Raw genomic sequence first — 27,536 nt, 5'->3', positions numbered from 1 at the left:
AAGCGCGGGCAACAGTCATGAAATTTCCTTCGATCGCAAAAGAAGGCAAGGGATGGCGGTAAATGAACACCTGAATATTCTGTTAAATACATTAAATACACTACATAATTCTGTAAAACATTACTATCTAAATATATTTTTAGCATATCAAAGGGCGTATTGATGTATTTATGGAAAAACGGTAAATAGGGTTTATATCAGATAAAAATAGCAAAAGCCTTATGTTGTGGGAGAGTCCTGTTTACACTATACATATATGTTTACATACATATATACATACGTATATGGTTAAAATTAAATTTTATTTTTATGTCTTCTCAGTCTCATTTTTCTAGGCAACTTGCCTGGTAATTCTGATAAAGTATTGTTATATACTAATAGTTTTCTTAAATAAAAAACTTCGTATTTGTTGTAGTTTTTCAAGTGTTCAGTTTCTTATAACATACTATAACGCACGAGCCAGCTTTAGATTTTGAAACGGTTGAGCAATTTCTCTTTTCCCTTACGTGTAGTTTCCAACGGTAGTCGAAGATTTCTTGGCACGCGCCGTCTTTGCTTTAATAGTTTGAGTACCAGCACAGCCTACTTGAGTCGTCGTTCAGGGATACCAATTTAACTTTTTCTTGGTCTTACTATTCTGACGAATTTGTGGATTTCTTTTGTATAAATGTAAGCAAACAAGCTATATATACATATATATATATGTTTATATCATAAGCTATTGCCGACTGTACTCCTTTTGTCTATATTATATGATTTATCTATAAACATACTTCACACATTTCCTTATACATATGTATGTACAAGTATTTGGACTCTTGTCAACCTGTAGAATGCAGGTCACTCAATGTTATAATACAACGCGATCTAGTCAGTAAAAATTGGGGTTGATTACTTATGTATATAAACTGACGTAGCTTCCGTTCAACACAATATAGTTACTTCAAATATAATACATAGTCTAGAAAGCGCTTTTCGAGATCCGGTTGTCAAATGCCAAAATATATGAGAAATGAGCAAAATAAACCAATAAATATATAGACCTTAAGTGGAAAACAATTCGATGGATATTGATCGGTTAAACGTTAAGAAACCTTTAAGCACTCTGACGCACTGCAGGGCTATGAGATTTTTGTTGGACAGACGAAAGAGCGAATATACCGAATTGACTAGTGATCATGATCACAAATATATCAAACGATTCGAAACGCTTTCTTCTTCATTCCAACGAATTTAAAATACCCATTTGCTGTACGAGTAACGAGTATACACCAAACAGGGGAAAACAAGAATAACCTCTCATCCCTTCTCTTTCAGTGACTTTAACTAATTTGTTCTCTTTCTTTCTCTCTATCACTCATTCTGCTTGAAGCGGCGATCGTATTTGAAACCCAGCTTTTGCATCCGACGAACACGCTATGTCTCCCTATTAGTCGATAGCCAGTTGAGTGCGAATGTAGCCGACCAACCGTAAAGCCGCCTTGGGCCAAGTTTTGAGAGCGACTCTAATACATAAGCCATCATGAACACACTCGAAAAAGTGGTCGCTTGAGTTTGAGCGATGTAAACGGCTTCCGTCGTCCATTGCCATTCAACAATTTAGTTTCGCTCGAGATCTCTTGGCGTACGCTTCAAGATCCACCTGAAAATCGTGTTACTTCGTATATTTAAAGCCAACAGGTGGTACGCGCAGTCTTTTTACCTTTCAAGTACCGTACTAGCTTAGATCCGTAGAGTCAGTGATGTTGAGAGTGTATAAGGAACATTTAGACTGCATTGTGATTTTAAAGAGTGCCGCCGTTCAATAACTGACTATTTATTTAAATTATTTAAGGCAATTATATGCTTATCAATCCTTATAGTACGAAAATATTCAGTGAGTAAACTATATTGCGTGCATTTAGTTTTATATATTATTAAGGTGAAAATAAATTTTTAAGTTATCCAAGTTATATAACTTTAAAAACTTTAGACGATTGAGCTCGGCTTTGAATAAAAGAGCGTAAGCTGAATTTAAACGTCTTATATTTACCCACGCTCCTGACCTTGGAATACTTGTTTTCTCTGTTTTCATAGACTGTCTTAACTAAGTATTCTGGCTTCCCATAGCTATTATTCGACTGGAGTGTGTGAAAATACGATTTTTTTCCCACTTTTAATTTTGTTGAATGGAATGTAGTATGGGTTGTTACCCAGTATTCTGCCAAAATATCAGTTGGTATTGAAAAGAACAAAGTGTAGAGGCCCCAATGACCTCGTAGCAGGACCGCAGTGCTCGACCGTGACTTTTAACTGTATATTTTAAAATCCCAAAGCTTAAATAAATGAACAACAAAATAAATCTGTTTTTTTTTTGCTTCTTTTATATTATTTTGTATAATTTTCATATTAATATTTTGTAACTGTTACAATAGCATAGTCGTCCAATTGTTCTATTGCAAAAAAAAATGTAAATAAGTCAGAGGGCATTCTTTTTATTTATATATTACTGTATCGTCCTTCGGCGCTGCTGTTTGCCAACCATTAGAATTAGTATAACAAATAGGAAACCATCCGATGCTTGTATACCCTTGCACTAATTATATATTTGTAAAAAACAACCGATGTATACTATGTATCCGATGAACAACAAAATAAATCTGTTTTTTCGCTTCTTTTATATTATTTTGTATAATTTTCATATTAATATTTTGTAACTGTTGCAATAGCATAGTCGTCCAATTTTATTAAAATTAAACTTTATTTACTGTTTTAATGACTGCTTTATGATATAGTCATATTCAAACCAAAGCTTCCAGCAGTTAGTTAAACTGAGAGACTAGTTTACATAGAAACAGACGGACGGATTTCGCTATATCGACTTCGCTGTTGATACTCATTCTACCAAATGTATTCTTTACTGCATCAAATCCTTATACCCCCTGCAAGGATATAAAAAGGTCCGATGGTGGTGGTAAGAGGTGTCAAACTGAGCTTGACACAATGGTTTATGAGTGAATGTTTAACCTGTAATAATTATGTTAATAAGTTTATTCATCATAACAAATCATAAATAACTATTGGTAGTATATTTATACACACTCGTATACTAAAATCGTAAAAAAATGTAAGATATATATATTCTTGATCCGTATCACTAGCCAAGTCGATCTAGCCATGTCCGTTTGTGTTTCCGTTCCATCGTCTAGAATTCGGGAACTATTAAAGCGGTGCTAGCTTGTTTCAGAAGTTTACCACGCCCATTTGAACGCCCAGAGAGAACTCCAATGTTTTTTCATTTCTTATTTATTAAATTTTATCGATGCGCCGATAACGGCTTGGGACTCTAACGGCCACAAACCATAAAATAATCTTACCAAAAAGAATGGATCGAATTTTTCACCCATTGTTGTCCAATTCCCTTGCGCTGCTACTAGCTGATAAATGGGTATCTGATAGTCGGCAAACTCGACTTTAGCGTTCTTTCTTATTGGGCCATTATTGAAACTATACATGTAAAAATAAAGCAGATGGTCTAAGCGAACACATTTATTCCCATACTCATGTACGTAGCTGACTCGTTCATTTAGCTATATTGACCCTTAGGGGAGTGATGGTCCCAAAAAGGTCAATTAACAACAGGTGAATGAGTGCTAGCAAACACGTTTGCGCGGGTTCAGCCTTCATTTGGCGGGTAGAATGTGCACCTTGCTCGAGAAAACAAAGACAACAGAGACGTACAGTTACTTGAGCGGGAAGTGCAATAGTCTTTTGTGTGCCATAAAAGGCACAACTGGAAAATGAGTTTTACGCGTCAAATTAATTTAAAATGTTATTAATATGTTTAATCCTTTATAAAAAATGAAACTAAGATAACCAAACAAGCTCGTATACCATTTTGCTCTACGAGTAACGGGTATAAAAATGCAAAACTCGTTTTTTTGTTGATCATATATATTATAATTTATATTTCAAATCTAGTCGATCTAGATTTATTAAAGTTGTCTATTTTATATAGTCCATTTTTTTTTATATAGCTATACGAATAGCCGGAAAATAATTAAAGGAAATAGAAAAATCATAATTTTGTTTATACCAGGCAAATCGAAGCGATGCTACCCTTGAAGTACATATATACATTTTTGATCAGGATCACAAATCTGACCAAGTCCGTATGTCTGAACCCTGCAATATTGGGGAACTATAAAAGAAAGAAAAACCTTAAAGAGACCTAAACCTATAAAAGAAAACAAACCTCCAAATCTGCAACACTCAGTTTTGAAAAACTTGTCGAGGTTTTTCTTCTTATATTTTGTACTGATAATTTCTATTGAGCCGACAAAAAGTTGGCCACGCCCACGAACCGCAAAAAGTTGTCACGCATTTAGAATTGTGAAATTTTGTTAAATTAACTTTTTCGTGCACTTAAATCGGTAGGACAAAAAATGCACAAATTTCCTCCTAGCACTTCCACTAGCTGCCTAACAGGTATCTGATAGACAAGTAAATCGACTATAAAATTATTGTTAATCATAAAATGTACTAAATAGGTATACACCAGATATTTGACAACAAATTAACTTCGTTCGTGTTTGTTTTTATACCGTATACTCGTAGGGTATACTAGACTTGTTAAAAAGTATGTAACAGCTAGAAGAAAGCGTTTCCGCCCATATGAAACGCCCAAATTAAAATCCACAATCGCCCAAAATTGTCACGCCCACACTTTAAAAAAAATTTTTAAATATTTTTCTTTATAATTTTTTTTTTCCAGTTTCTAAAATTTTTCCAAAAAATTTTGACTTTTCTCGTTCGCAATTCCACTAGCTGAGTAAAGGGTATCTAAAAGTCGGGGTATTAAACTAAAGCATTCTCTCTTGTTTATCATAAATTACTCTTATTCGTCGAAACACGCCACTTTAATATTTACTTTCTGCAAGGAGATACAGCTTGTTTGCTTGCTTTAATTTATTCTAGTCGTCACTCTTAGAGTAATAGTATTCCATGAAACGTATGCAACAGGAATAAGAAGTGTTTTGATCCTATAGAGTATAATCATAACTCATTAGCTAAGTCGATCTGCAGATACTAAAGACGCAGTCGCAGGGTAAGTCTATTTTAGAAAATGGCTACATAGATTAAGTACTTTTGCTAAGCAAACTTCTCTGCTCGTTCCTTTCATAATAAAATAACACAAAATTTTCTCTATTCCAGGAGCTTTCTGTTGAATCATTGATTCTTATAATGGATGTACAGACATCGTCACATCATAGCCACGGGCTCGGGACACTATCACATGAGCTTCCACATCGTATTTTACAGCCGCACATTCTACACTCAACTCAAGAAGAAACCCATAATACAAGTACAGGCCAGCTTGATCACGATTCCCAGCATCTGCAACAACATCACCTATCTCATCATCAGCAACAGGTCGTTTCTCCGACTTTGCACAATTCTCAGAACCCCCGCACTGTTGATAACCTGAGCAGTACTATCAATGCTAATCAAAATCAGCATAGTCATCAACATCTTTCCGGAAGTAACGTGTATACCTCACCCCAAATGGAAGATAAGTCAAAAGGTAACCAAAATACCCCTGAAGAAAACATTTGCGCCATAAGAAGTATATATGTATGTATATTCTTCACCAGTAGCAACAGCCCAATCGATATAGCCTATCCGTCCGCCCGTTTTTACGCAAACCAGTCTCTTAGTTTTAAAGCTATCTGCATGCAATTTTTTAGTCGGAGCGGTTCAGATCACCCCACTGTATAATAAGTATAGCTGCCAAAGGAATAATCAGAAAAAAATGTAACTTCGGTATTTTGATCAAAGAGTGTCATAATTCGGTATACAATAGTTTTTCGATAATATATAATTTGGGTTGTAATTTGATAAGAATCGGACGCATAAATTTTGAGTTTTGAATTGTAAAATTTTTAAATTCGAATTCTTAAGAACGAATGTTAAATAATTATTTTATTTTAGGAAATAAAAAATAAGTAGATTGATATATTCCAGTTTACATTTTTGATTATACTTAAACAAAAGATTACATTTTCATGTCATTACCATTTGTAGTGGATAAGTGATGACCGACAAAAGGAAAGGATGGTAATTCAAGTTGCAACCGTCCAAATCTAAAGAACAATAGCGATTGCTGGGAGAACAGAAGGGGAAAACAGCGATTGAAAACCTTTTATATCCCCTTCCAAGATTTTGCTAGTGGCACCAGTAGTCGTAGAAATCGACTCTTTTTGAATTCATATTCAAGTTGTATGAAAGCCTCAGGGACCAGAAATTAAAAGGTGTTTACTTCAAGTCACGGAATTTCCGGTAAGAGGAAATTTCACATGTTCCCATTGGAATGTTCCACGATTTTCCTCCTCGAATTCTTCAATAACAAATAATATACATACATATACATATTGTCGTTTTGTACACTAAAAAAATCAGTAGCAATTTGTTCCTCCCTTAGATATGTTCTAATACTAACTTTTGTGACAAAAAATGAGTTTGCACTTGACTTTATAAATACAATTTAGTCAATAAATTTTTACTTGTATTACTAGGTATTTCTATTAAAATCAGTCATATGAGTACATTTAATATATTTCATTTAATCTTAATATCATTATTCGTGTTGAGTATATATTTCGTAGAAAATTTAAAGGGCTATACGGCTTTGCATTCGAAAAAATAGTTCGAGACTTTTTCATAATAAGCATAAATTTTAGTTCCATAATTTTTTTCCAAAAAACTTGTAGGAAGCGAGGATTGCATTTGATTATGGATATGTTTTTCTAAAAGGGTTTCAACTAAACTTTCTTATATCGAAATATTTTGAATTATTTAAATGGCTTCATGGCCTTAAAACACTGTTTGGATTCGCTTATACAACATTTATTGATGAAAAGTAATTATTTTGAATTGGGGAAAATGGCTGCTCTTATTTTCTTCTTTGATTTAGTAGTTTTAAATTGGGGAAAGTGGCTGCTCTTATTTTTTAATGACTTGATGTTGTGTCCCACCAGATCCATATGCTCTAGTATTTAAAATTGTTTCTTATGTTCTTTCACCCCATTTTGTCCTGAATCATATATTTTTTCAAAGTTCATGATATACAATCCTTTTACTTCATAAAATGCCGGTGTAACCAGTTTTTGAGATTTTTTACCGATTCTAGAAAATGTTTCAAAAATATTCAGACCCGTTACTCGTAGAGTAAAATTTTACCAAATTGGTTATTTTTTAAAAATACCAAAAAAAAAAATTGTTTGCCACGTCCGCTCTAACTCTTGGAAAATATTTCAATATTCTTCGTTTTATTATTTGCCATGCCCTAACTTTTGCATTTTCATTTCATTTTCTTATTTATGTTGCCAAGTTCAATCGATATTCCAAAAATACGTTAAAAGTTCTTGTTCGTACTCCCACTACCTGAGTAACAGGTATCTGATATTCGAAGAACTCGACTATACTGTCCTACCTTGTTTTTAAGTCATTATTACCAAAGAAAAAAAATATCAGAAAGTAAAACATTCTTTAAATACTAAAATCTAGCGAACAAGTTTGATGAATATTCAAACAGGATACTGAGCAACATTTCGGATACCAATACGACGCCATCTGCTAACAATTTCATGTCACAGGCCCAAGGCGTGGAGTGGATAACAGCCATGAACGATATTCAAAACGGGGCAGGTACCACACAGATATCCGTGCTTATATTTATACCCATATTTAAATGGAAAATATTATTCATATATCTTTTCAGAAGACTCACACAGTTCGCAGGGCAGTATTTCTGGTGATGGTAAGATATCTTTATAGTTTTCCATACGTATTAGTACCGTGTGACCGAATAGTACACATACCCATCTCCCACGTAATCATTCACACTGATTTTCGCATCAGCAAATGTTTCTCACAAAGCTAAGTGACCACCGGATCAATTTTCTGCGGCTTAGTTGGAATTGTCTCAAGTAACTGGGTGCCTAATTGAAAAAAAATACTTTGACCGCAAGCTGTTTCCTGGCTATGACATAGTTCTTTTTGTTTCTTGAATTTATTTTGTTCGGGTAATGGAAATGGTCATTGGAGACTGGACGCTGTCATTACTAAATTGATGATTGTGCGACATCAAGATCTGATTCGTATTCAAATTGAAGTACAATTGGTGTACGATTACAACGCTCCTTATAATCACGATATATAAAAAAATGTTATAGTAACTCAGCACCGAATCGGTGTAACCACAAATGTATGGGAACACAGATTACTCCATTAGTACAACTTAAATCGAGTGAAGGCAGAAACCACAAATCAAGTTGTTTCCGGTAGCTTAGGTACCTTCTTCGAGTGTTAAAGGACTTTTAAATTTATATAAGCCATTTTCAAGCATGTTAATTTTAAAGTTCGTACTGATACAAGTCAGTGTTATTTTGTATAAAAATATTTATAGTTTCAATTCTCGATGAATTTCAAAGGGTTGGTTTGATAAAGAGAACTACAGAAAAGTGTACAAACATTTACTATATTAAGTTAAGTCAGTTAAATACACAGTTGGAATTTAATTTCAAAGTAGATGCACTTTGCTTTATTTTTGTTGATAACTACTAATGTGAATAGTTTTTGAAAAATGTTGTATTAAACTAGATAAAACAAGGTAGAATGCTATATGCGAGTTCCACGACTATCAGATACCATTTACTCAGCTAGTGGAAGTGCAAACGAGAAATTTCAACATTTTCTGGAATATCTGTAGAAATTGCGGAAAAAAAAATAAAATGAAAAAAACTTTAAAATTTTTTAAAAGTGCGTGCTTGAGAGTTTTGTGCAGTTTGTGGGCGTTGGAGGCGTACAAAAATTTTGTGGGCGTGGCAAAAATTTTGTTGGCAAATCTATAGAAATTTACAAGATATATAAAAAAGTGAAAAAATATCACACAAAAATGTGGGCGTGACAGTTTTGTGCTGTTTGTGGGCGTTAGAGTGGGCGTGGCAACATTTGGAAACAAACTTGCGTAGCGTTTATGCCTATGGAAGCTGCATGCTTAATCTCAGCATTCTAGCTCTTGTAGTTCCTAAGATCGAGGCGTTCATACGGACAGACGGGCAGACGGACGGATCGTAATCAAAAATATATATTTACTTTAAGGGTATAATAATTGGTCAAAAACAACGAATCTTTTATTTTGTTCTGCAGTCTTTTATTCTATTCTGACTAATCATATATAATATAGTCGTCCGATTTCGATCTAATTAAACCCGAATTCATATATTTGCAACACTGTATGACAACAACGAATGTAAATTTTTGGAACTTATTTTTAGATTACTTTATAGACAGCTTTATAAGAATGTGTCATTTCAACTGTCGGAAACTTAATTTAAATATATGACACGAAAATATAATTTCGATGTTTGCATACATGTTCAAAATTATTGAAATAATAATAATGCTGGTGTGCATTCAAATCAGCAAAATTTAGAATTTTAATTAAAAATGTTTTTAATGTCCGGAAAAAACTAGAACAATATTTTAAGGCATATATCAATATCTATCAACAGTAATTTTCGGTAAGTTTTACATTTTTAAGGTAATATTTAAGGTAAATATTATACCAAAGACATTAGAATCATGGTTATGCTATTTATGCTTTTCCTTTGGACCATGAGTACAAAAGTTTAGGTAGTTAGGTAAATATTCCAGATAAGTTACATTTATTACGCTATCTCTTTGAAGTACATCAGATCACTTTTAAAATTGTCACATTTCTAAATACTGTTTTGAAACATATTAGGTCCTATTTAAAATTTTGCAAAGATGAAATTAGTTATTAAATTTCAATGGGTAGATACCGCAGTATTGCAAAGAAACGGCTACGTGTTATTCAAGAGTGAGAAAGAGATGTCGAAATACGCAGCGACTACACGTGAATGGAGTAGGCATGGAGGTGTGCTGTGATTGGTGCCATTGCACACGATGCCAGACCTTCTTTGTGGCTATTGGTTGATTTTGTGGCCGCTCGCTTGACATTGCCAAATCTGTTTGCGCTCCTGTTAATGTCAGTTCAAGACGGACGGAGAGCACATGCAAAAATATAAATTCATTAAATATTCTTCATACTTCGATTAGCCGGCTTAGTGTTTTTTTGACTTTTGGCATACTCTCTATAAATTAATTGTTGTCGTTCGGAAGCCCAAATTGTGCCAGCTAAATTTGGAGAAGTCAGATCTATGCGATTGCGTAACCGTTGCCCCCTGGCACTATTCACAAAACCTAAAACTGCCTAAAAATAAACATTTTGTCTATCCACACAAATGCTGGCATGCTCGAAGCGATTTTATTGGCCACTACAAGAACAGCCACCCAGTATTCTCGTTTGGCGATGCTACGCCTGGAACGTCCCCCGCCTTTGGACCGTCTTCATTGGCTGGCTGCAATGTAAGATGAAAACGGCATACCGGAGTCAACGGCAACCGATATGGGTGGGCGGAGCGGTGGCGTTGTAAGTGTAAAGAGAACGACGTATTGCCAAGGACATGCATACGCCCGCGCCTTTGCACGTGAAGTAGAGATAGGGACAATCAAAAATTGTAGAAGTAGATAAGAATAAGGAAATCGTGCGCAGAATCTCTGCGGCTGACAGCAAACAGTCCGGAAAAAATGGTTAGCAATATTTTACGGTACACAAAACGAAAGAGAAAACACGCTTTTAAATAAAAGAAAAAATAATGTCAATGGCTGGCCAAAAGAAGACCATATCTACTGAATAAGCCACAGCAACGAGAGTGCTCGGTCCACTTTACTTATGCAAAGAAGTAGACAAACGAAAATCAAACTTCATCTTCAACAGCCTGCCGATGGACAGTGCTTTTCCAGAACGTCAATCTGAACATCGGTTGCTGCAATCGGAGCACTTCTAGCTGTTCCGGCATCGATTACAAGTTCGGTTTACCGTTACGGTTTGTGGTTGCGGTGAGATACGTATGTCACGCTTGCAGATAAATCCCACCCTTCAACAAACTTTTAATAAAATGGTGATCAAAGTGAATACAATAATGTGATTGTGTCTTAATTTTTGGTTCGAGAAAGAAAATACAATACTACTTGTCTACTCTACGATGGACCTATCTACAGCTTATCGCTACAACCAGAACATGATGGAATATTATACATGTAATAACAATATTTTATACGCATTTGCGTACTGCCAAAAGATGTTTAAAATATCTCAGAGTACCGAAGTTAACTTTTTAAGCTTTGGGCGCTACTGGCACCTTGTACCGAAACCGATGATAATTAAATTATTTTTTAATGTTGCTATTAATCGTCACATCCGCATTTTAGATGATTTATTTAATTTCAAATATTAATTTTCAATTCCTATATTTATTCCAAATCGATTAAAATCTGATTTTAGGAATTGCTATAAAATATTTGTATTTGTGTATTTAACTATATTCTTTATTTAATAGCTTGATTTATTATGTGGCTTTGCAGTCACGAGCAAACGGCAACAAACACATTCTATACATTCTTGTGACATTAAGAACAACAATGCCCTTTGTACGCACTTACTGTAAAGCAGAAATCACGCAGAGTAATTTCAGCATGGGTATAGGTCAAAATCTTCAGCTGCTACTTTTATCTATTTAAAAATGTTCTGTTTAAAAGATCAAAAAACAAAGGGAAGCTATCTCCGCAAACATTTTTTCATGTCTATTGGTCTTAAGAGTTTAAGAGGGTAAACGTAGAGAAAAGTTTTTAAATATCTATTGATACTACCAAAAAAAAAACAATAAAAACTTTTAAAAATCTAAAGTTTTTTCAGATGTGTCGTGAGGTATTTCGGCCAAAGTGGCACACAAATAAGTACGGTTTACGCTTTATCGACATTATATTATATTATAAAAGGCATTACTAAGTCTGCGTTCCTAAGTAATTACAATTACAGAAATAATTACAGAAAGGTTCGTGGTTATAAAGGGAAAAAGGTTAGGAAAATACTTTTATTATAATAAAAGAATAGTATAATTAAAAATATGAAAAATGTTATAGTCCTGTATCTTGACTGTCAATTACGGTTAACTTAGCAACGACTTCATTTATCATGACATTTATTCGGTAAATCTGTAGTTATTAAAATGTATAAATAAGCATTCCTATTACTCGTAGAGTAAAAAAGTAATCTAGATTTGTTGAAAAGTATGTAACCGGTACAAGGAACCGTTTTCGACTGTTGTATTTCTTGCCGATTTCTCTGAGTAACGGGTATCTGTTATTCGGGGATCTCGACTGACATTCTCTCTTGTTTTTCTATCTATGTATGTATCTGTACGGTGCAGAAAAGTACATCTGATTTATTATAGTTTTTATCAAATATGTTTATACTTTTAATAATATTACAACTGCTTAGCTCAATCGACTCATTAAAATCAGGAATTACACATTTAAATTAAACTGAATCAGTACGCACTGAAAATTTAAATTAGTGAACAAATTGAGAATCCTTCAGTCATGTCTTTTAAATTAAGTGTGACAAGTGAACTTTTATCTGTTCACTTGCAACATGTTTGTCATTAATACTTCTGCGTTCATTCTATATGTGACGTGCGGCATCTTTTGCTTTACATAGGCAGCGAATCGGTTGTATTTTACGAAATAACGAAGATAAATATACACCGATAAAAACAAGAGAAAACGCTCTAGGCGAGTTTCCCGACTATCAGATAGCCGTTACTTAGGTAGTGCAAGTGCGAACGAGAAATTGAAACTTTTTTCTGGCATATCGATAGAAATTGGGAAAAACAATAATAAAATGAAAAAATATCTAAATGTGGGCGTGGCAGTTTTGGGCGGTGTTGGTAGAAGGTAGAAGAAAGCGTTTCTGACCCTATAAAGTATATGTATTCTTATAAGCTAGAAAGCGGACACTAAGCATGCGGATTCCAGAGACATAGTTTGTTTCCAAATATTGTCACGTCTACTCTTATGCCCATAACTGTTTTGATACTTTTTTTATAAGTCTTGTAAATTTCTATCGATTTGCCAAAAAAACATTTTGACCACGCATAATCTAACGCTCACAATCCGTACAAAACTGTAACGCCCACACTTTCAGAAAATGTTCAATTTCTTTCCAGCAATTCCAGATATTCCGATATTACAAAAAAAGGTAGAAATTTCTCGTTCGTATTTACACTAGCTGAGTAACGGGTATCTGATAGTCGACTATAGCATATACTCTATCTATATAGCATATACTCTCTCTATACTCTTGTTTTTTCATTAATTATTCGATTATTTTTTTTTACCAGTTTTGTGATACGATTCAGCCCCTCCGACTTATATAATACATACAAAAGAAATAGCTTTACAACTGAGAGACTGGTTTGCGTAGAAACAAACGGACGGAGCTAGCTATGTTGACACGACTGTACATTAATATTATATATATGCTTTATATGGACTAATGTGTTCTGTACAGTGTTGCAAATTTTTGTCCTTTGAAAGAGTATACGGACAGGTTAAGATATGCAAGCATCAAAGCGCGTGGTATAACTAGATAAATGCCATTTTCAATGCCATTTAATAAACCTTTTATTAGTTCTCCTATAGTTTGATTTTAACAATTTCTGGCACGTAGATTGATAAGCAGATCTAAATATATTTTAGACATTGACAAATAGACAGACTAGATAGGTTTATTAACTCGAATAGTTTTCTGATCAATAGTAGACTTATAAGAAGAAAAGGCTTTCTACCTATTTCTAAAGCCATAACTCTACACTTAGCCCCTGTACCAAATGCCAATAGAATAATTCGGATGCTATAATGCATTTCGTTGCGTACTGAAGATGAGCACTAAGATGCTCAAGAAGCCTACTATTTAGAGCTGTAAAATTGAAAGTCAGCTACGTAGACCGATGCAACGAACTATATATTATTGAAGCCTCTGTTAAACCTCTATGAAACTGCATGTTCAGGCTTTTCAAAAGGGCATTAGTTCAGGAAAAATGTAAGTACGAGTTCAAAAACGAATACAGTAGAATCCGGTTATAACGACTCCGCTTATAGCGTCCGGTTATTGCGAAGGAAACTCGATGGCTTGGTTGGTCCCCATACAAGGATTAGTACGTTAGTACGTCTCCGCTTTTAGTGACAAACCGCTTATACCGACGAGATTTTTCATAACCCAACCGGATATTGCGACGTGCCAAAAGAAAAAAACAGAAAAATGATTACAATAATTTACAGTAATACTTTACAATAATTAAAAAAAAAAATACAAAAAATCACAAAAATGTTTACAGCGTCCGTGTGCAGACCTCATGCCTATATATCCCGTTATATTTCTAGTTTTTTCTTCTTTTTTCCAATTCATTTTTATGCTTAAATTCGCTAAATGTGAGGTAATGCACTAAAGGCGCATAATGAGCTCATTCAGTTTAAGCTCGACACTTGTGCATTAGGCCCACAAAATGTCTTTAAAACGAAAGTGCTTCTCCGTCGAAGAAAAAATGCAAATTATTCGGCGCTTGGAAGCCGGTGAGCCAATGAAAACACACATTTTATTAAATTAAATTTATTAAGATTTTTGTTTGATTAAAAAATTAATTTGTTTTATGTTAAAACATATTACGAACATGGCAACCATAAAATAAACAAAAAAACATTTGTTTTTGCCACCTTTCTGTTAGTGCGTCTTCCGGGTATAACGACGTAAAATCGTCGGTCCCTTGAATTCGCTATAACCGGATTCTACTGTATTTTGAAAATTGTGATCAACATGATATATTAGTTATTTGGGTATTTTGATGTTGAACTGGAACACAATTTTCCAAGTGTAGGGCAATTTTCTGGCATTTAAGGATAATTTGGCTTAGGTGTAAGGTTTCTAAATCAAATACAATTTTTCAAAAATTTGGAAAATATTTAGAAACAGTCTAAACAAGGTTGTATAGTTTCTTGAAGTCAGGGTAAGCACCACGAAGTTCAGACAGTGTTTTTTAAATTCTCAAAAATAAAAACTCTTATTTTTGTTTTTTTTTTTTTTTACATGCGACTAAGCATTCATACATTTGTATGGTATAATTCATACGCAGTTTCGCGTGCCCTTTTGGTATGTAAATGTGTATGCATTTGCGACTCAAGTAGTGCGATTTTTAGACATGATCTTGCCTTTAATTTATTGTATGTATTTTAACACTCATCACAACACACTAAAATCGAGGCATCACTTATGGGTAAACGAAATGCACAACAAAACATTTTTCCACTCTTAAATTAGCAAAAAATAGAAAATTGTGTTTAGCTATCTGGCGATTTTCAAAAATGCTTTTAATGATAAGATTCCTTTTGAACCTGGTCTTTCCTTTGCTTTTTTTTTAACTAGATCAGAGGTTACATATTTAAAGCCGATTAAAATATATTTTGATTTTAAACTGAAATATGTCCTCAACAAATTACCTTATATTTTTTATTATTTTGTATTACACTTTTTAATGCCAAGTGAATATCAAACCTTAACATAGCTCCATTTGATTTCTCTTAATTAGGTCATGGAGGCGTTAATCAACTTGGTGGTGTATTCGTTAATGGTCGCCCACTTCCCGATGTCGTTCGTCAGCGTATTGTGGAGCTGGCCCACAATGGTGTCCGCCCATGTGACATATCACGACAATTACGCGTTAGTCATGGTTGTGTGTCTAAAATACTTTCAAGGTAATGAAGCACTTAAGTGAAACGAGTTTTAAAAGTAAATACTTCATTACAGGTTAATAATAACTTTTTTCCGATCATATGAAGTATATACACCACATATGTATATTTATACTTGATATTGGTCTGTTCCGCCGTGTGTCTGTCCGTATGCGACTCGGCGAGATCTCGGCGACTTTTCCAGATTGCCCACGAACGGCAGACAGCGGTGGTAACATTTATTGCTTACGGCTTATATTTTGTTTTTTTTTTTTTTAACTTTAAATGCATATGCGACTTGATGCTATTGATCTGATCTCATAGAGTCGGAAACGCTCCGCTCTATCTTTTTTATACTTTTCAACGAATCTGGAATAGACTTTTACTCTATGAATAACGGAGATAATAAAGTGTCCGAATTGTAGATTTAAGAATTGCGCGTATTGTCATAAGCAGTTTTTAGCATTTCAAGTTAACTGAAATTTCGGCACAAACTTGTATATTTAATTAAAAAGTATCAATAGAAAAATGTATAAGAACACTTTGTGTTCAAATACAACGAAACTATTTTCTAATATTTTTGGACTTTTCCTATAAACAACATACAACAAGGTATAGTCGTCTGATTAATTCGAATTAAAACCGAAAATAGGTATTGGCTTAAAAATTGTGTATACATATCGATTTCATGATCGAAAACACCGAAGATATAATTTCTTTTCTATTAATTAGCTACTTATTTCACGTCTGTTCCTATTGGAGCTATATGATAAAGTCGTTCGATGCTTTTCAACAACTAACTAGCTTATATCCAATTAGAATACAACGAACATAAACTAAAGTGGCCAGACTCAAATATGTAAGACTCAAATGTAATTTAAAAAAGTCTTTTCATGCATTGAGCTTTAAAACTTAAATACTAATTTTCGAGGAATCGTACGTGCGGACAGACGGACATGGCTTTATAGATGTACTTTATATGGTCGCAAATTTCTGCTTCAATGCCTAGCTGTTGTTGGGTTTTGGTTCTTAAGCTTTCCAATCCTTCACTTTCAGATATTATGAGACTGGTAGTTTTAAAGCTGGTGTTATCGGCGGCTCCAAACCGAAAGTGGCCACTCCTCCGGTTGTAGATGCAATAGCAAACTATAAACGCGAAAATCCCACAATGTTTGCTTGGGAAATACGAGATCGACTTTTGGCAGAAGCTATATGCTCCCAGGATAATGTTCCCAGCGTTTCTTCTATAAACCGGTAAGAAAATACTAAAAAAGAGTTTTAGCCCCGATGAAGTCCGAAACAGATTAGAACGTATATACGCACATCCGTTGTGCGGATGTGATCTAGAGTTTGTTTGCTGTCATGCTGTTAACATCCGTATCCGTTTCCTTAAAAACTAAGCTAGGAAAGAACCCATCTTCATGCAGTACTGAGACTTTATGTTCTACCAAACCTTTCATCTAATAAAAATATCTAAGTAGTTTTTAGCGTTCATAATTGTGGCACAATGCTTGACACACGACCACAACACAAGCCACTTTCCCTTCTAACATCCGGTGTGGCTTTATTGCCGACAACATCATCGTAGAATCTTGGCGTGCCACGTGGCAGTACCGAAATCGACACTGTCCCACACTGCTATTATTTACGCGCATCCATTTTGACCATAATTTATCTTGGTGGCATTCTACGATGCCACCTAGAAACAGCTGCGATAACTTTATATTATTATTTTTTGTTTTTAATTAGCAGAAACCCTGTTAAATTTAAATTAAATTTACATTTAAAACTGTTATAGTACCTCAGAACAAAATACAAAAACAACCAGAATTACTATCATCCATTTATGATCTTTCTTCCGTAACTACGAAGATTAGGGAAAACATTTGGTGACAACGAAATTAAATTTTTTTTTTCAAAATTTTCGATTAGTTGTCCGATGCTGTACGTTCCGACTTACTTCCTGTAATGACTTTAAAACTAAGAGATTAAACTAGTCTTTACTAGTCTTAGGAACCATTGTGGAGCCTTTCATAATAGAGTATTGTGATTTTAAATATGATTCCGTTCACATTGAATAAAATATTCATAAACTAGCAAAGACATCTCGAAATATCATAGAGAAATTGTAAGTTTAGGAAAAATGTTAAAAATTTAATTCTAATTTAACCAAAGAATATATCATTATCTGTTGATCGTTTATTTCAAATGGCAAGTCGCACTTGTTTCTATTTCTGCATGCTAAACAATTTAATTGGAATTAGAATTTTTAACCATAGCCGACACGTGCAGTCATAATCAATTCGTTTCGTATTACCTCTAGGTCTGCAAAAAGTAACCAATGTATAGGCTGGCATGTGGCCGTTGGTAATGCAAAAGTCGCGACGGACAAGGGTAATTCATTGTATAATCAAGAAAGAAGAAAAAAATTCATAATGCGACAATGTGTGATGTGATGGCACTTGAGCGATTATTAGGGTGGCGGTGATTCAATCGAATAACAATTGTGCGTACGGCGGCGGCAGGACTCCCCCTTATATTGATTCCCAGGAGACTGTCACTTAATAAAGTGACTTTCATAGCACTCAACCAATTTTAGTTTTCTGCCCTCCACTCAAATACATTGAAATGTGCACGTAGCAGGATGTACATTTCTCGCATCCCAAACATATGTCTCAATTGTGTGCACTGTCCATATATCCAATTGCTCATCCCGTTTTAAGCTGGTACTCAAAAAAAATAGCAAACCTGAAACTGTTGTCTTCAGGGTACGAACTGAGCAGAATTAACTTCTGCACTTACAACCCTCTGTAGCATATGGTTACCTTAACAATCTGAAAAAAAACTTGTCAAATGTTCTTAAATCAATGCAATCCCGGAAGTCCAATGATTCTTAATAGGTGCATTAGGTCGTCGCGATTTGTAATTATTAAAGTTTATAGCAAGAGTGAAAACGAAATACCGACTCGACACGTTCAACATCCCTGGAGTCTACATCCCATATTCTTGCCGCTTATACGGAGAGACAGAAGTATATAAGGACATGGCTGTAGTGACTGCGCTAGCAATGCTGACCAAAAATATTAATGTCTTTCGCGTCGGCAAGGCTTCCTTCTTGTTTGTTACAACAATTTTTACTATAAGCTTACTACTTATACTTTACTATAGCTTAACTATAAGCTATTTATTATACTGTTTTATCGTATTATAAAAAAAAATCAAATTTTTAAAACATTTTTTTGTAATTTGTGTTAGTTTTATTCACGCTTCACGCACGATCTTTTATAAAAGGCTTAGACAGATTTCAATAGCTTTTTCCGCGCCCACTTTAATGCCTGCTTTAAAAAAAACTGTCTGAATCACTATAATTTAAGAATATAAATCATAGGTTGTAAATAATATTATCGCCAAGGTGCTCGTGTGCAACTTGGAGAACCGTCACAAAACGAACTTTTAATTGCAGTTATACGGGTAATCTTTATTCGTTGATAAGTATGTAACAAGTATAAATATCACTTGCTGAGTTGGCCAATTTCTATCGAGATTCTGGTTAACATTCTCGTCAAGCCCATTCTAACGCCCAGAAACCGCACAAAACTGTTACACCCAAACTTTTAAAAAATATTTCTCCTTAGCACCAATCCACCTAGCTGAGTAGCGGGTATCTGATAGTCGAAGAAATTGCGTTCTCTCTTTTTTTAGTAGGTTTATGCACGAATTGGCATTTAACTGTGGGCCTTTTTTACCTGTAGAGTGGTTTGACCTTACCAACTAATTTCTTTATTTAAGTCACTTGAAATGTTATCCCTCAATTTCAGAATTGTAAGGAATAAAGCCGCCGAGAAAGCCAAACACGTACATCATCACCAGCAGCACCATGTTCCACAGAGTCTCGGTGGGGGACATATTGCAACGGAAAGTCTTGACAGCAGCACTGGAACGAATGGGGAACCGCAGCAACCAACTAGTAATAGCAGTGCTAATTCCGCCAACACAAATGTCTCTGCGTCGGCGAGTGTACACGTATCTATACCGACGTCAGGCACTGATTCTGTTCAAGTTTCAGTCGGTCAAATCAATACCAATAGTAATGAAACCAGGCTTATAAACTCAGCGACTGAACAACGAACGACTGGATATAGCATAAATGGCATTTTGGGAATACAACATGGTCACCACTCTCACAACAACAATAACAACAGTAGTGTTAACAATAATAATACGGAATCTAGTTGTAAACGCAAAAGAATTGAAGCTCATGGTAAGTTTTTTCTATAATTAATATGACTTGATTTTTAAACAATTACTTTAAATGTGAACAAATGAAAGCTGGAGAAATCACGATAACCAACGTGTGGTAAAAATATAGATAATTTTAACATAAACAATTTCAATTTTTCATTAAACTCCAGAAACATATTCAGAAACGAATCAAAAACTAAGAATTGCCTTGTGGCATCGTTACTTCAGATATCTTGCACCGCTTGGCGGACATGCCAAAAAGATTTAATCTTATTTGATTTTGAGGGTTGCTGATAATAATTCCAAGCTGTTCAAAATATCTAGCCCTTGACAGATTTAATAAGCACCCGTTAGTCTATAACACCAAGACAGCAATCACACCCTAGATTTGAGTGGAGTACTACCATTACCCTGGTGGCATTACACACATCAACGTTATCAGATTTTAACAGAACTGTAAAGTATTGTCATTAGAAGGGTAAAAAAAGCATATAAAAATTACAAGTCTACTTTTTTGCCGTTCTTAAAAATGTCATTCAAAACCCTTTGGGAACAAATTGCTTTTCACATGTGGTAAATTTGTTCAAATAATATTGTGTCTGAAGTGGGACCATTAAATGGAATAAATGGCTTTAACCAAATGAACAACTCAAACCCATTTCGAATAATTTTTTAATTTTCTTGTGTTCAGTGGTAATATTTATGAAAATACACTATTCTGGGTAAGCTGGGAAAAGCATTTAAAACGATTTAGTAAGTGCCTCTTCTACCAGGTACTAATATTTTAATTAAGGAACTAAATATTTTTCCTGTATGACTTTTAAAAATTTAACTCATTTCATAGTATATTCTTGAAATGCGGATGCCATTTTTGTAAGAAAATTGGCACGTATGGGTTTTTATTACATGATATCCATGACTGACCACCAAAAAATTTCATTATGTAAATTATCGAGAATAAGTTGCGACCATTTTTGGGGATGAGAAACGTGTTCTGGACTATTATTTATTACATTATTCTCCGCAAGGGTAACATAAATATATGAAACAATGTTATAAGGGTGCTTGAAGTACTTATATTTGCATTAACGTCAACGAAAAAGTGTCTATTAACTTACAAACGCACTTAGGCGGCACGTGCATATGAAAAAGTCTTTTGTTTCAACATCAAAATATAAATCAACTTAACTGATTAAAGTTTAACCAAATTTTAGATGAGAACCGTGACGCAAATATACATTCCGAAGATGATGGAAAACGGCAACGTATGTCAACGTACAGTGGCGATCAACTTTATCCAAATGTAAGTGTTCAAATATATTAAGCTACTAGATATTTACACCCTTGGATGTGATGTAACAGGTAAAAAAAAACGTTTTTTTTTTATTTTAATTTGTTCATTAGTTAATTGTAACAAATTTTAGTAGAGATAGAACGACTCTTTGTTGTAAAGAAAAAATAATCGGAAAAAACCGCATTAACTTAACTATGCACGAATCATAATAATTAAAAAAAATTACCTTGAAGAATTTTGAGATAGTCCACCGCCAGGCTTAAGCGTGTCCTTTACTTAATGTCTTTACATTTTATCTCCAGGTCTACGTCACTATTATTGTTTTCCATCGGAATGAAAACGGTTAAATTTATATTAATCATACCAGACAACACACTTTTTAAATTTTACACGATAATTTTTTAATTTTGTTTACCAAATCCAGAAGCTCTTTAAATCCCAGCAAGCTTCTAAGATTATAATACCAAAGGTTAAAAATAAATCGAAGTCCTTTCTCGCATTTAAGATTTGGTCAGGAAAATGGTGTATAAAGGATGAGCACAAGCTCCTTGCCGAGCTAGGCAATTTATCAACCGGCACTGGAAACTGTGCTGCAACCTACTATGAGGCATCAAACGGATTTTCAACAAACCCAATATCAGGATCTGGTCCCACAGCATCTGGCAGCGATACTTCTATGTTGTACGACAGTATTACAACGATTTCGCAAACTCAAAGTTCACTTTATACACCAGCAATCGGACCTTCAATTGGTAAGTTATGCTGTCCTCTGTTTTTAAAATCAATTTCGTTCGTTTTCATGTATAATTATTTGGTCAATTTATTGTTAATATAATTTGCAATTTTTATTTTTTTTATTTTTATTTTTCTTTGTAAACGTAACCGATGAAGGAGCCAGTTCGCTTACCCCGTTAGTTCCTATTAGTATGCATGAAATGAAGTTTAGCACAAATTCAATACAGGAACAAACAGTCCCTCCATTTTACACAGGTAAGGAACGACAGATTTGCTGAGTTTGAATAACAGCCTAAAGTGCAATGACGCATAGTCACATTTTACAATCTTTAATAAAAATTATAGTGATTTTAATTATACTGTTCTATATTTTGTCACCTCTCTGACCAGGTTATCTATTACACCTGAAAGTGATTAAGTTCAAAGTGATTTAAGTTAATTAAGTTCAATCCGCATAACAGCAAGGGCTTGCGCCATTTAAAAAACTGATCGATGATAACAAAGGTTAATTTTTTTTGCATATATACAACTAGGGGAATCTAAAAAAACATAACATACAAAATACGTCTTTTAGTGTGTAATATCGAAATATTGTTGAGATCGGAAACTTTTCGAAAACATCATAACAATATTAAAAACTTCCAAAACGCATAGCTTTAGTCGTCCTTAAGTTTCTAAAAAAAGAAAATATGTTTTCACTCAAACGAGGAAATAAAATAAAATCGCACTGAATTTTTACGACACAAAAGATTCCAAGATTAGATATCTTTTAATTCCATTGCATATATATTAGCTCTAGCATTTGACGGAAACTACACATCAATGACCAGTGTGGAAAATTGTTCATCCTTAGTCGGGCAAGAACACATTGTTGTGACAGAAAGCTCGGATCCGACAACTATTTGCCCGATTAGTACTAGGATTGCGCCAGACAATACGGAACGTAATAGTACCCGTGTTAAGGAGACCCTGACTAATAGTGATGGAGGCAGAGATGATAATAATACGGAACCTGAAAAGTCTATCTCTAATTCGCAATCCAGTGATCATATTGCTTTACCACATCTACATCAAATAGGAGAGGAGCAATTGAGAGGAAATAGGCGAGCACACTTAAACACAAGTACACATCCATCTTCTCTAATACTTCTGCAGCCGAGCGGAGGAACATCGTCACTAAATATAAACCCGTCTGACAATCGATCAGATGTTGAACCCAATCTAAGTAATAACGTAGGCCTTTATTCAACACCTACAATGCTACCAAGTTTTAATCACTACCCCGCAGGCAAGTTGATAATATACGCGCATAACGCAACTTAGAAGATTATCCCATGACTTTCTCATATTAGCACCTTTCTTCTATTGCACAAAACCGGTGTTGGGATAATTAAGATGAAATCTAACTGAAATTTCAAACAACAATAGCCGAAAAACATGACAGAGTGCTATAGTCGAGTTCCGCGACTATCAGATACCCGTTACTCAGCTAGTGGCAGTATAAGTAGAAATTTTAAAATGTTAGGTGTATTGATAGAAATTGGAAAGAAAAGTAGAAAGAAACATACAATTTTTATAAATCGTGGACGAGACAGCTTTTTTCAATTTATTTCAATAAACAAGACAAATGTTGAAATGAAAAAAAATCTAAACATTTTTCGAAAGTGTAGGCGTGGTAGTTATGGGCGGTTTATGGGCGCTAGAGTGCGGGAAGCAACGTTTGGAAACATATTTGCATAGCTTGGGCATCACTAAAATCTCCATCTTTAATCCCAACTTGCTAGCTTTTAAAGTTTCCGAGATCACGGTGTTCAACGGATATGGCTACATTGAATCGGAGTCTTAGGAATATGTACATATATGAACCTTAACTCTCTGTCGGTTCGGTTAGTAACGGAAATGAAGAATATTTAAATATATATTTAAATATATGAGGTATACATACATATAAAGGAGCTTGTTATAGAAGCTTCTCATATCTCGGTGACGTCATTGAATGATGTTGACTTAGTAACTACCAAACAATCAGTCCCTACATGTCTCAACACAGGTTTTTAATTTGTGGGAGCGAGTTGTCAGTTCAATATGGTTTAATCAAAACAAGAAATAACTTACATCTGCGGTTGTTCATTGGCATGTTCATACTTCATTCTTATGACTTATTCGCTTCTATACTGCATTGTAAAACTTAATGTAAAAGTCACATCACTGTTGAAAATTTGCTCTGCTACTGAACAAAGTTAGAGGCATATGCACAATTTGTCGTTTCTGGAACCAAAAGTTCTTGTTTTAATAGTTCCCATAATCTATACATTCATAAGAACGCACAGACAGACGGACAGGCAGACAATTATGGTTCGGTTTACTTGGCTTAAAATATATATAAAAATATATATAAAAATATATATATATCATATATTTCAACAAATCTAGTTAACTAAAAACAAGCAATTATCTTTACCGGTTATTGAATTGCAATAAACTATATGTACTTTAACCTTAAATTAATTACCCATTTTATCGATAAGTTTATCGATATCGAAATTAACTAAGATTTAAATATATTTTTATGTTAGTATACTTTATAAACTCGACTTATTTTTTGTTATATTATCATATTATAGACTACATCAAAAAAAGTTTTTATTCATTTTCAGGATGCAACTCAGTTGGGCCCGGCTCAGATTACGCCTACAACCCTGCATATACGCAGTATGGCGGAGCTTACGGATCCTATGGCTATGGCACTGGCAGCGGCTTGATAAGTAATTAATTTTCAAATACGGGTTCTTGAAATACAATAGTTTATATAATAGTGAAATGCAATAACTGCTTTATTTTATAATTATATGGGTAAGCAATGAAGAACGCTGAAGCATTAGTGATTTTAAGTAATGTCCTCCTTTGCAATATTTAAAATATATTTCTATTAAAAAAACAAGATATAATGCAATAGTCGAGTTTCCCGACTATCAGATACCCGTTACTCAGCTAGTGGAAGTGCTAACAAGAAATTTCCAAATTTTTTGGAATATAGGTAGATATTCATGGCCAGAATCTGGTAGGACATGGCCAGATCGACTCGATTGATCCTGATCAAGAATATATATACTTTATATGGTCGGAAAAGTTTCTGTCTGTTACATACTTTTCAACGAATCTACGCTACGAGTAACGGGTATAAAAATTTAAATCGATATTAGATTGTAATTTTAATGTTAATAAACATATGGAGTGGCTTAAGGGCAGTCCTCTTTTTTTATAAGACAGCATTGAATTTACCTGGTTCTACCTACCTATTACGTACATACCTTTATGAAATCCAAAAAAAAAAAACAAAACATTTCGCACTCTTATTAAATTTTTTTAAAAGTCAGAATTGGTCATGATAGCATAATAATTTTTTTTAATTTTGATTTTTCCTTTTCCCTTAATATGTGTTTTTTGATCCTTGCGTGAATGATCCTAATGAAGTTTACACCAAAATTATATAATAATCCCAGATTCGTCCTACTACTACGAGACCGGACAAACCCAGCTACCATTAACACAAGATCTGCGTTCACCTTTAGCTGCAACACGCGCAAACTCTCTAGCATCAGCTGCATCACCCGGAAGTGGAAGTGCGTGCACAAAATCCGAATCATCGGACATTTTTCTTGCTTAATTAAGCGTAATATAAACAATAAGTAAGAGAGTTTAAAGTACTCACAACACAAATACTTCATTAAATTTATTTAGGATTTACATAAATGATAGAAATTTGAAATATTTAGTTATTGTTCAATTATTTTTCAGTGTTTCTGTTTGCTGTAAATACTCACTACCAATATGATTTATAATGATTCGAATTAAAAGAAATCTTAAAAGGAACATAGTTTGATTCAAATGCAACATTGAATGAGAACAATCTCTAATTTATCTCGGAAATGCATTTATAAGAATTTTAATAAGAATAATTTTTAAACTTTACAACCGGCATTTTTCTTCTCTGCCCAATGAGAACGGGATTAGAGACTATTTAAGCATATACAAGCAAACAAACATCACTTTGTATGAAAAACAAAATCTGCACAAGGAAAAGATTATTATTTATTTATCATACAAACTTGCATTTATTAATAAGTTTAGGTTACAATTTAAGAAGGTATATTTATAAGAGTGAAAAATATAAAATATTACAAAAATAGTAAGTTACTCACTCATCCCTTACATATGAAACCAAAAGGCCCATTAAGGCAAAACCAACCAAAAAGTTAGAACGAAAGTTTGAAAAACTTCACAAATATTTTGTAACTAAATATTATTTAAGCAACAAAGTATATAAGAATTAATGTAAAAATGTAAATAATTAAATGACTATTATATGTTTTTGAGTCAATAAACACGCAAACTTATAAGTCTTTGCGCAACTATTACTCGGTGCGCATCTTATTCAAAAAACTATAATGGTTTTAATTATAATATAAAATTTATATGGCGTGAATTAATCTATGAACTGCAATATCATTTTTTCTTTACTATTTATAATAATGAATATTCTTTAAAAAATTTGGTCTATTAAGTGAGATCAAGTTAAAATATTTTGATTGTTAAAGTAAAATAATAAGTTACTTAGCCTAAAAGAAATTTTGTGCAAACCGTATTACACATTGCTTTATTATAAATTTTTAAATAAAATTCACCGCTAAAAATGTTTATATTTAATTTTCTACGACTTTTTTTTAGAAAAAATTTGTTCTCTTGGCCTTTGTAATATACACATCTAAAATCAAAAACTCGTAACAATGTTTCATGACAGAATAAATTATAAATTATATAAATATTTTCAAATTACTGTTTATATTCCGTTTTAAAATACTCTAGTAGACTTTGAGCGCAATATTCAATTGAAGTTCCATTCGTTGTTCAATATATTTAGACCTAATCTAGTTTTTACAACAGGTTATAATAGTAAAGCACAAACCAAATTTAAATGTATTTAGACATAAACATCTATGTATCTTAATAAATTGACAAGTTAAGCAAATTATATAAACAATTCGCGTCTCAATTGGTATATTATACAGCTACTCCGTATATAAAGTGTTATATTATACAGCGATCAGGGCAGCGCAGCGTAAAACCATCATGAAATAAAAAAGAAAACGCTTCAGTCGAGTTCCTTGACTATCAGATACCCGTTACCGAGCTGGTGGGAGTGCGAACGAGATATATTGTTTTTGACAGAAATTGGTAAAATAAATAATGAAGTGAAAAAAAAACCTAAAAATTGTGGGCGTTGGAGTTTTTGGTGGTTTGTGGGCATTAGAGTAGGCGTGACCAAAATGTTTTTGGCATATCGTTAGAAAGTGACAAGACAAGATTAAAAAAAATGAAAAAAAATCAAAACATTTTTTTTAATGGCGGCCGTGGCAGTGTTCGGTTTGTAGGTATTAGAATAGGAGTGGCGACATCAGAAAACTAACTTGCGCGGCGTCTATGTCTCTGGAATCTGCATGCACTGTAATTTGTAGCTTTTATGGTACCTGAGATCTCGACGTTCATACGGACGGACAGACAGACAAGGCCAGAT

At 33.8% G+C, this 27,536-nt stretch overlaps 1 protein-coding gene across 4 annotated transcripts; it reads left to right on the top strand.

Moving 5' to 3' along the window:
* Positions 1–1,540: 1,540 nt before the first annotated feature.
* LOC6555887 (paired box protein Pax-5) lies at positions 1,541–25,710 on the top strand. Of its 4 annotated transcripts, XM_026983475.1 has the most exons (13): positions 1,548–1,876; positions 5,194–5,563; positions 7,546–7,686; positions 7,760–7,798; positions 15,549–15,714; positions 16,747–16,944; positions 19,509–19,951; positions 21,147–21,235; positions 21,732–21,978; positions 22,118–22,216; positions 22,755–23,249; positions 24,619–24,726; positions 25,465–25,710. In XM_026983475.1, exons 2-13 carry the CDS (start codon positions 5,224–5,226, stop codon positions 25,626–25,628), a joined length of 2,529 nt encoding a protein of 842 aa, XP_026839276.1. In that variant the 5' UTR covers positions 1,548–1,876; positions 5,194–5,223; the 3' UTR covers positions 25,629–25,710. The 4 variants fall into 4 exon arrangements, with proteins under 4 accessions (XP_026839278.1, XP_026839276.1, XP_026839277.1 ...); XM_026983478.1 differs by lacking the exon at positions 22,755–23,249 and having other exon boundaries at positions 1,550–1,876; XM_026983476.1 differs by lacking the exons at positions 7,546–7,686; positions 7,760–7,798 and having other exon boundaries at positions 1,549–1,876.
* The last annotated feature ends 1,826 nt before the right edge of the window (positions 25,711–27,536 follow it).

This window comes from Drosophila erecta, unplaced genomic scaffold, assembly GCF_003286155.1.
Source record: "Drosophila erecta strain 14021-0224.00,06,07 unplaced genomic scaffold, DereRS2 tig00000294-arrow-arrow-pilon, whole genome shotgun sequence".
Classification (NCBI taxonomy): Eukaryota; Metazoa; Arthropoda; class Insecta; order Diptera; family Drosophilidae; genus Drosophila; species Drosophila erecta.
The sequence above is the reverse complement of the archived record's forward strand: the minus strand, read 5'-3'. Positions and strand labels throughout refer to the sequence as shown.

Excerpts from the sequence above, each read along its gene's own strand:
- LOC6555887 (XM_026983475.1), top strand. The coding sequence starts at position 5,224 with ATGGATGTACAGACATCGTCACATCATAGCCACGGGCTCGGGACACTA. Across the intron at positions 19,952-21,146 it reads CAAAAGAATTGAAGCTCATG|ATGAGAACCGTGACGCAAAT; the intron begins GTAAGTTTTTTC and ends ACCAAATTTTAG. Across the intron at positions 21,236-21,731 it reads GCGATCAACTTTATCCAAAT|ATTTGGTCAGGAAAATGGTG; the intron begins GTAAGTGTTCAA and ends CTCGCATTTAAG.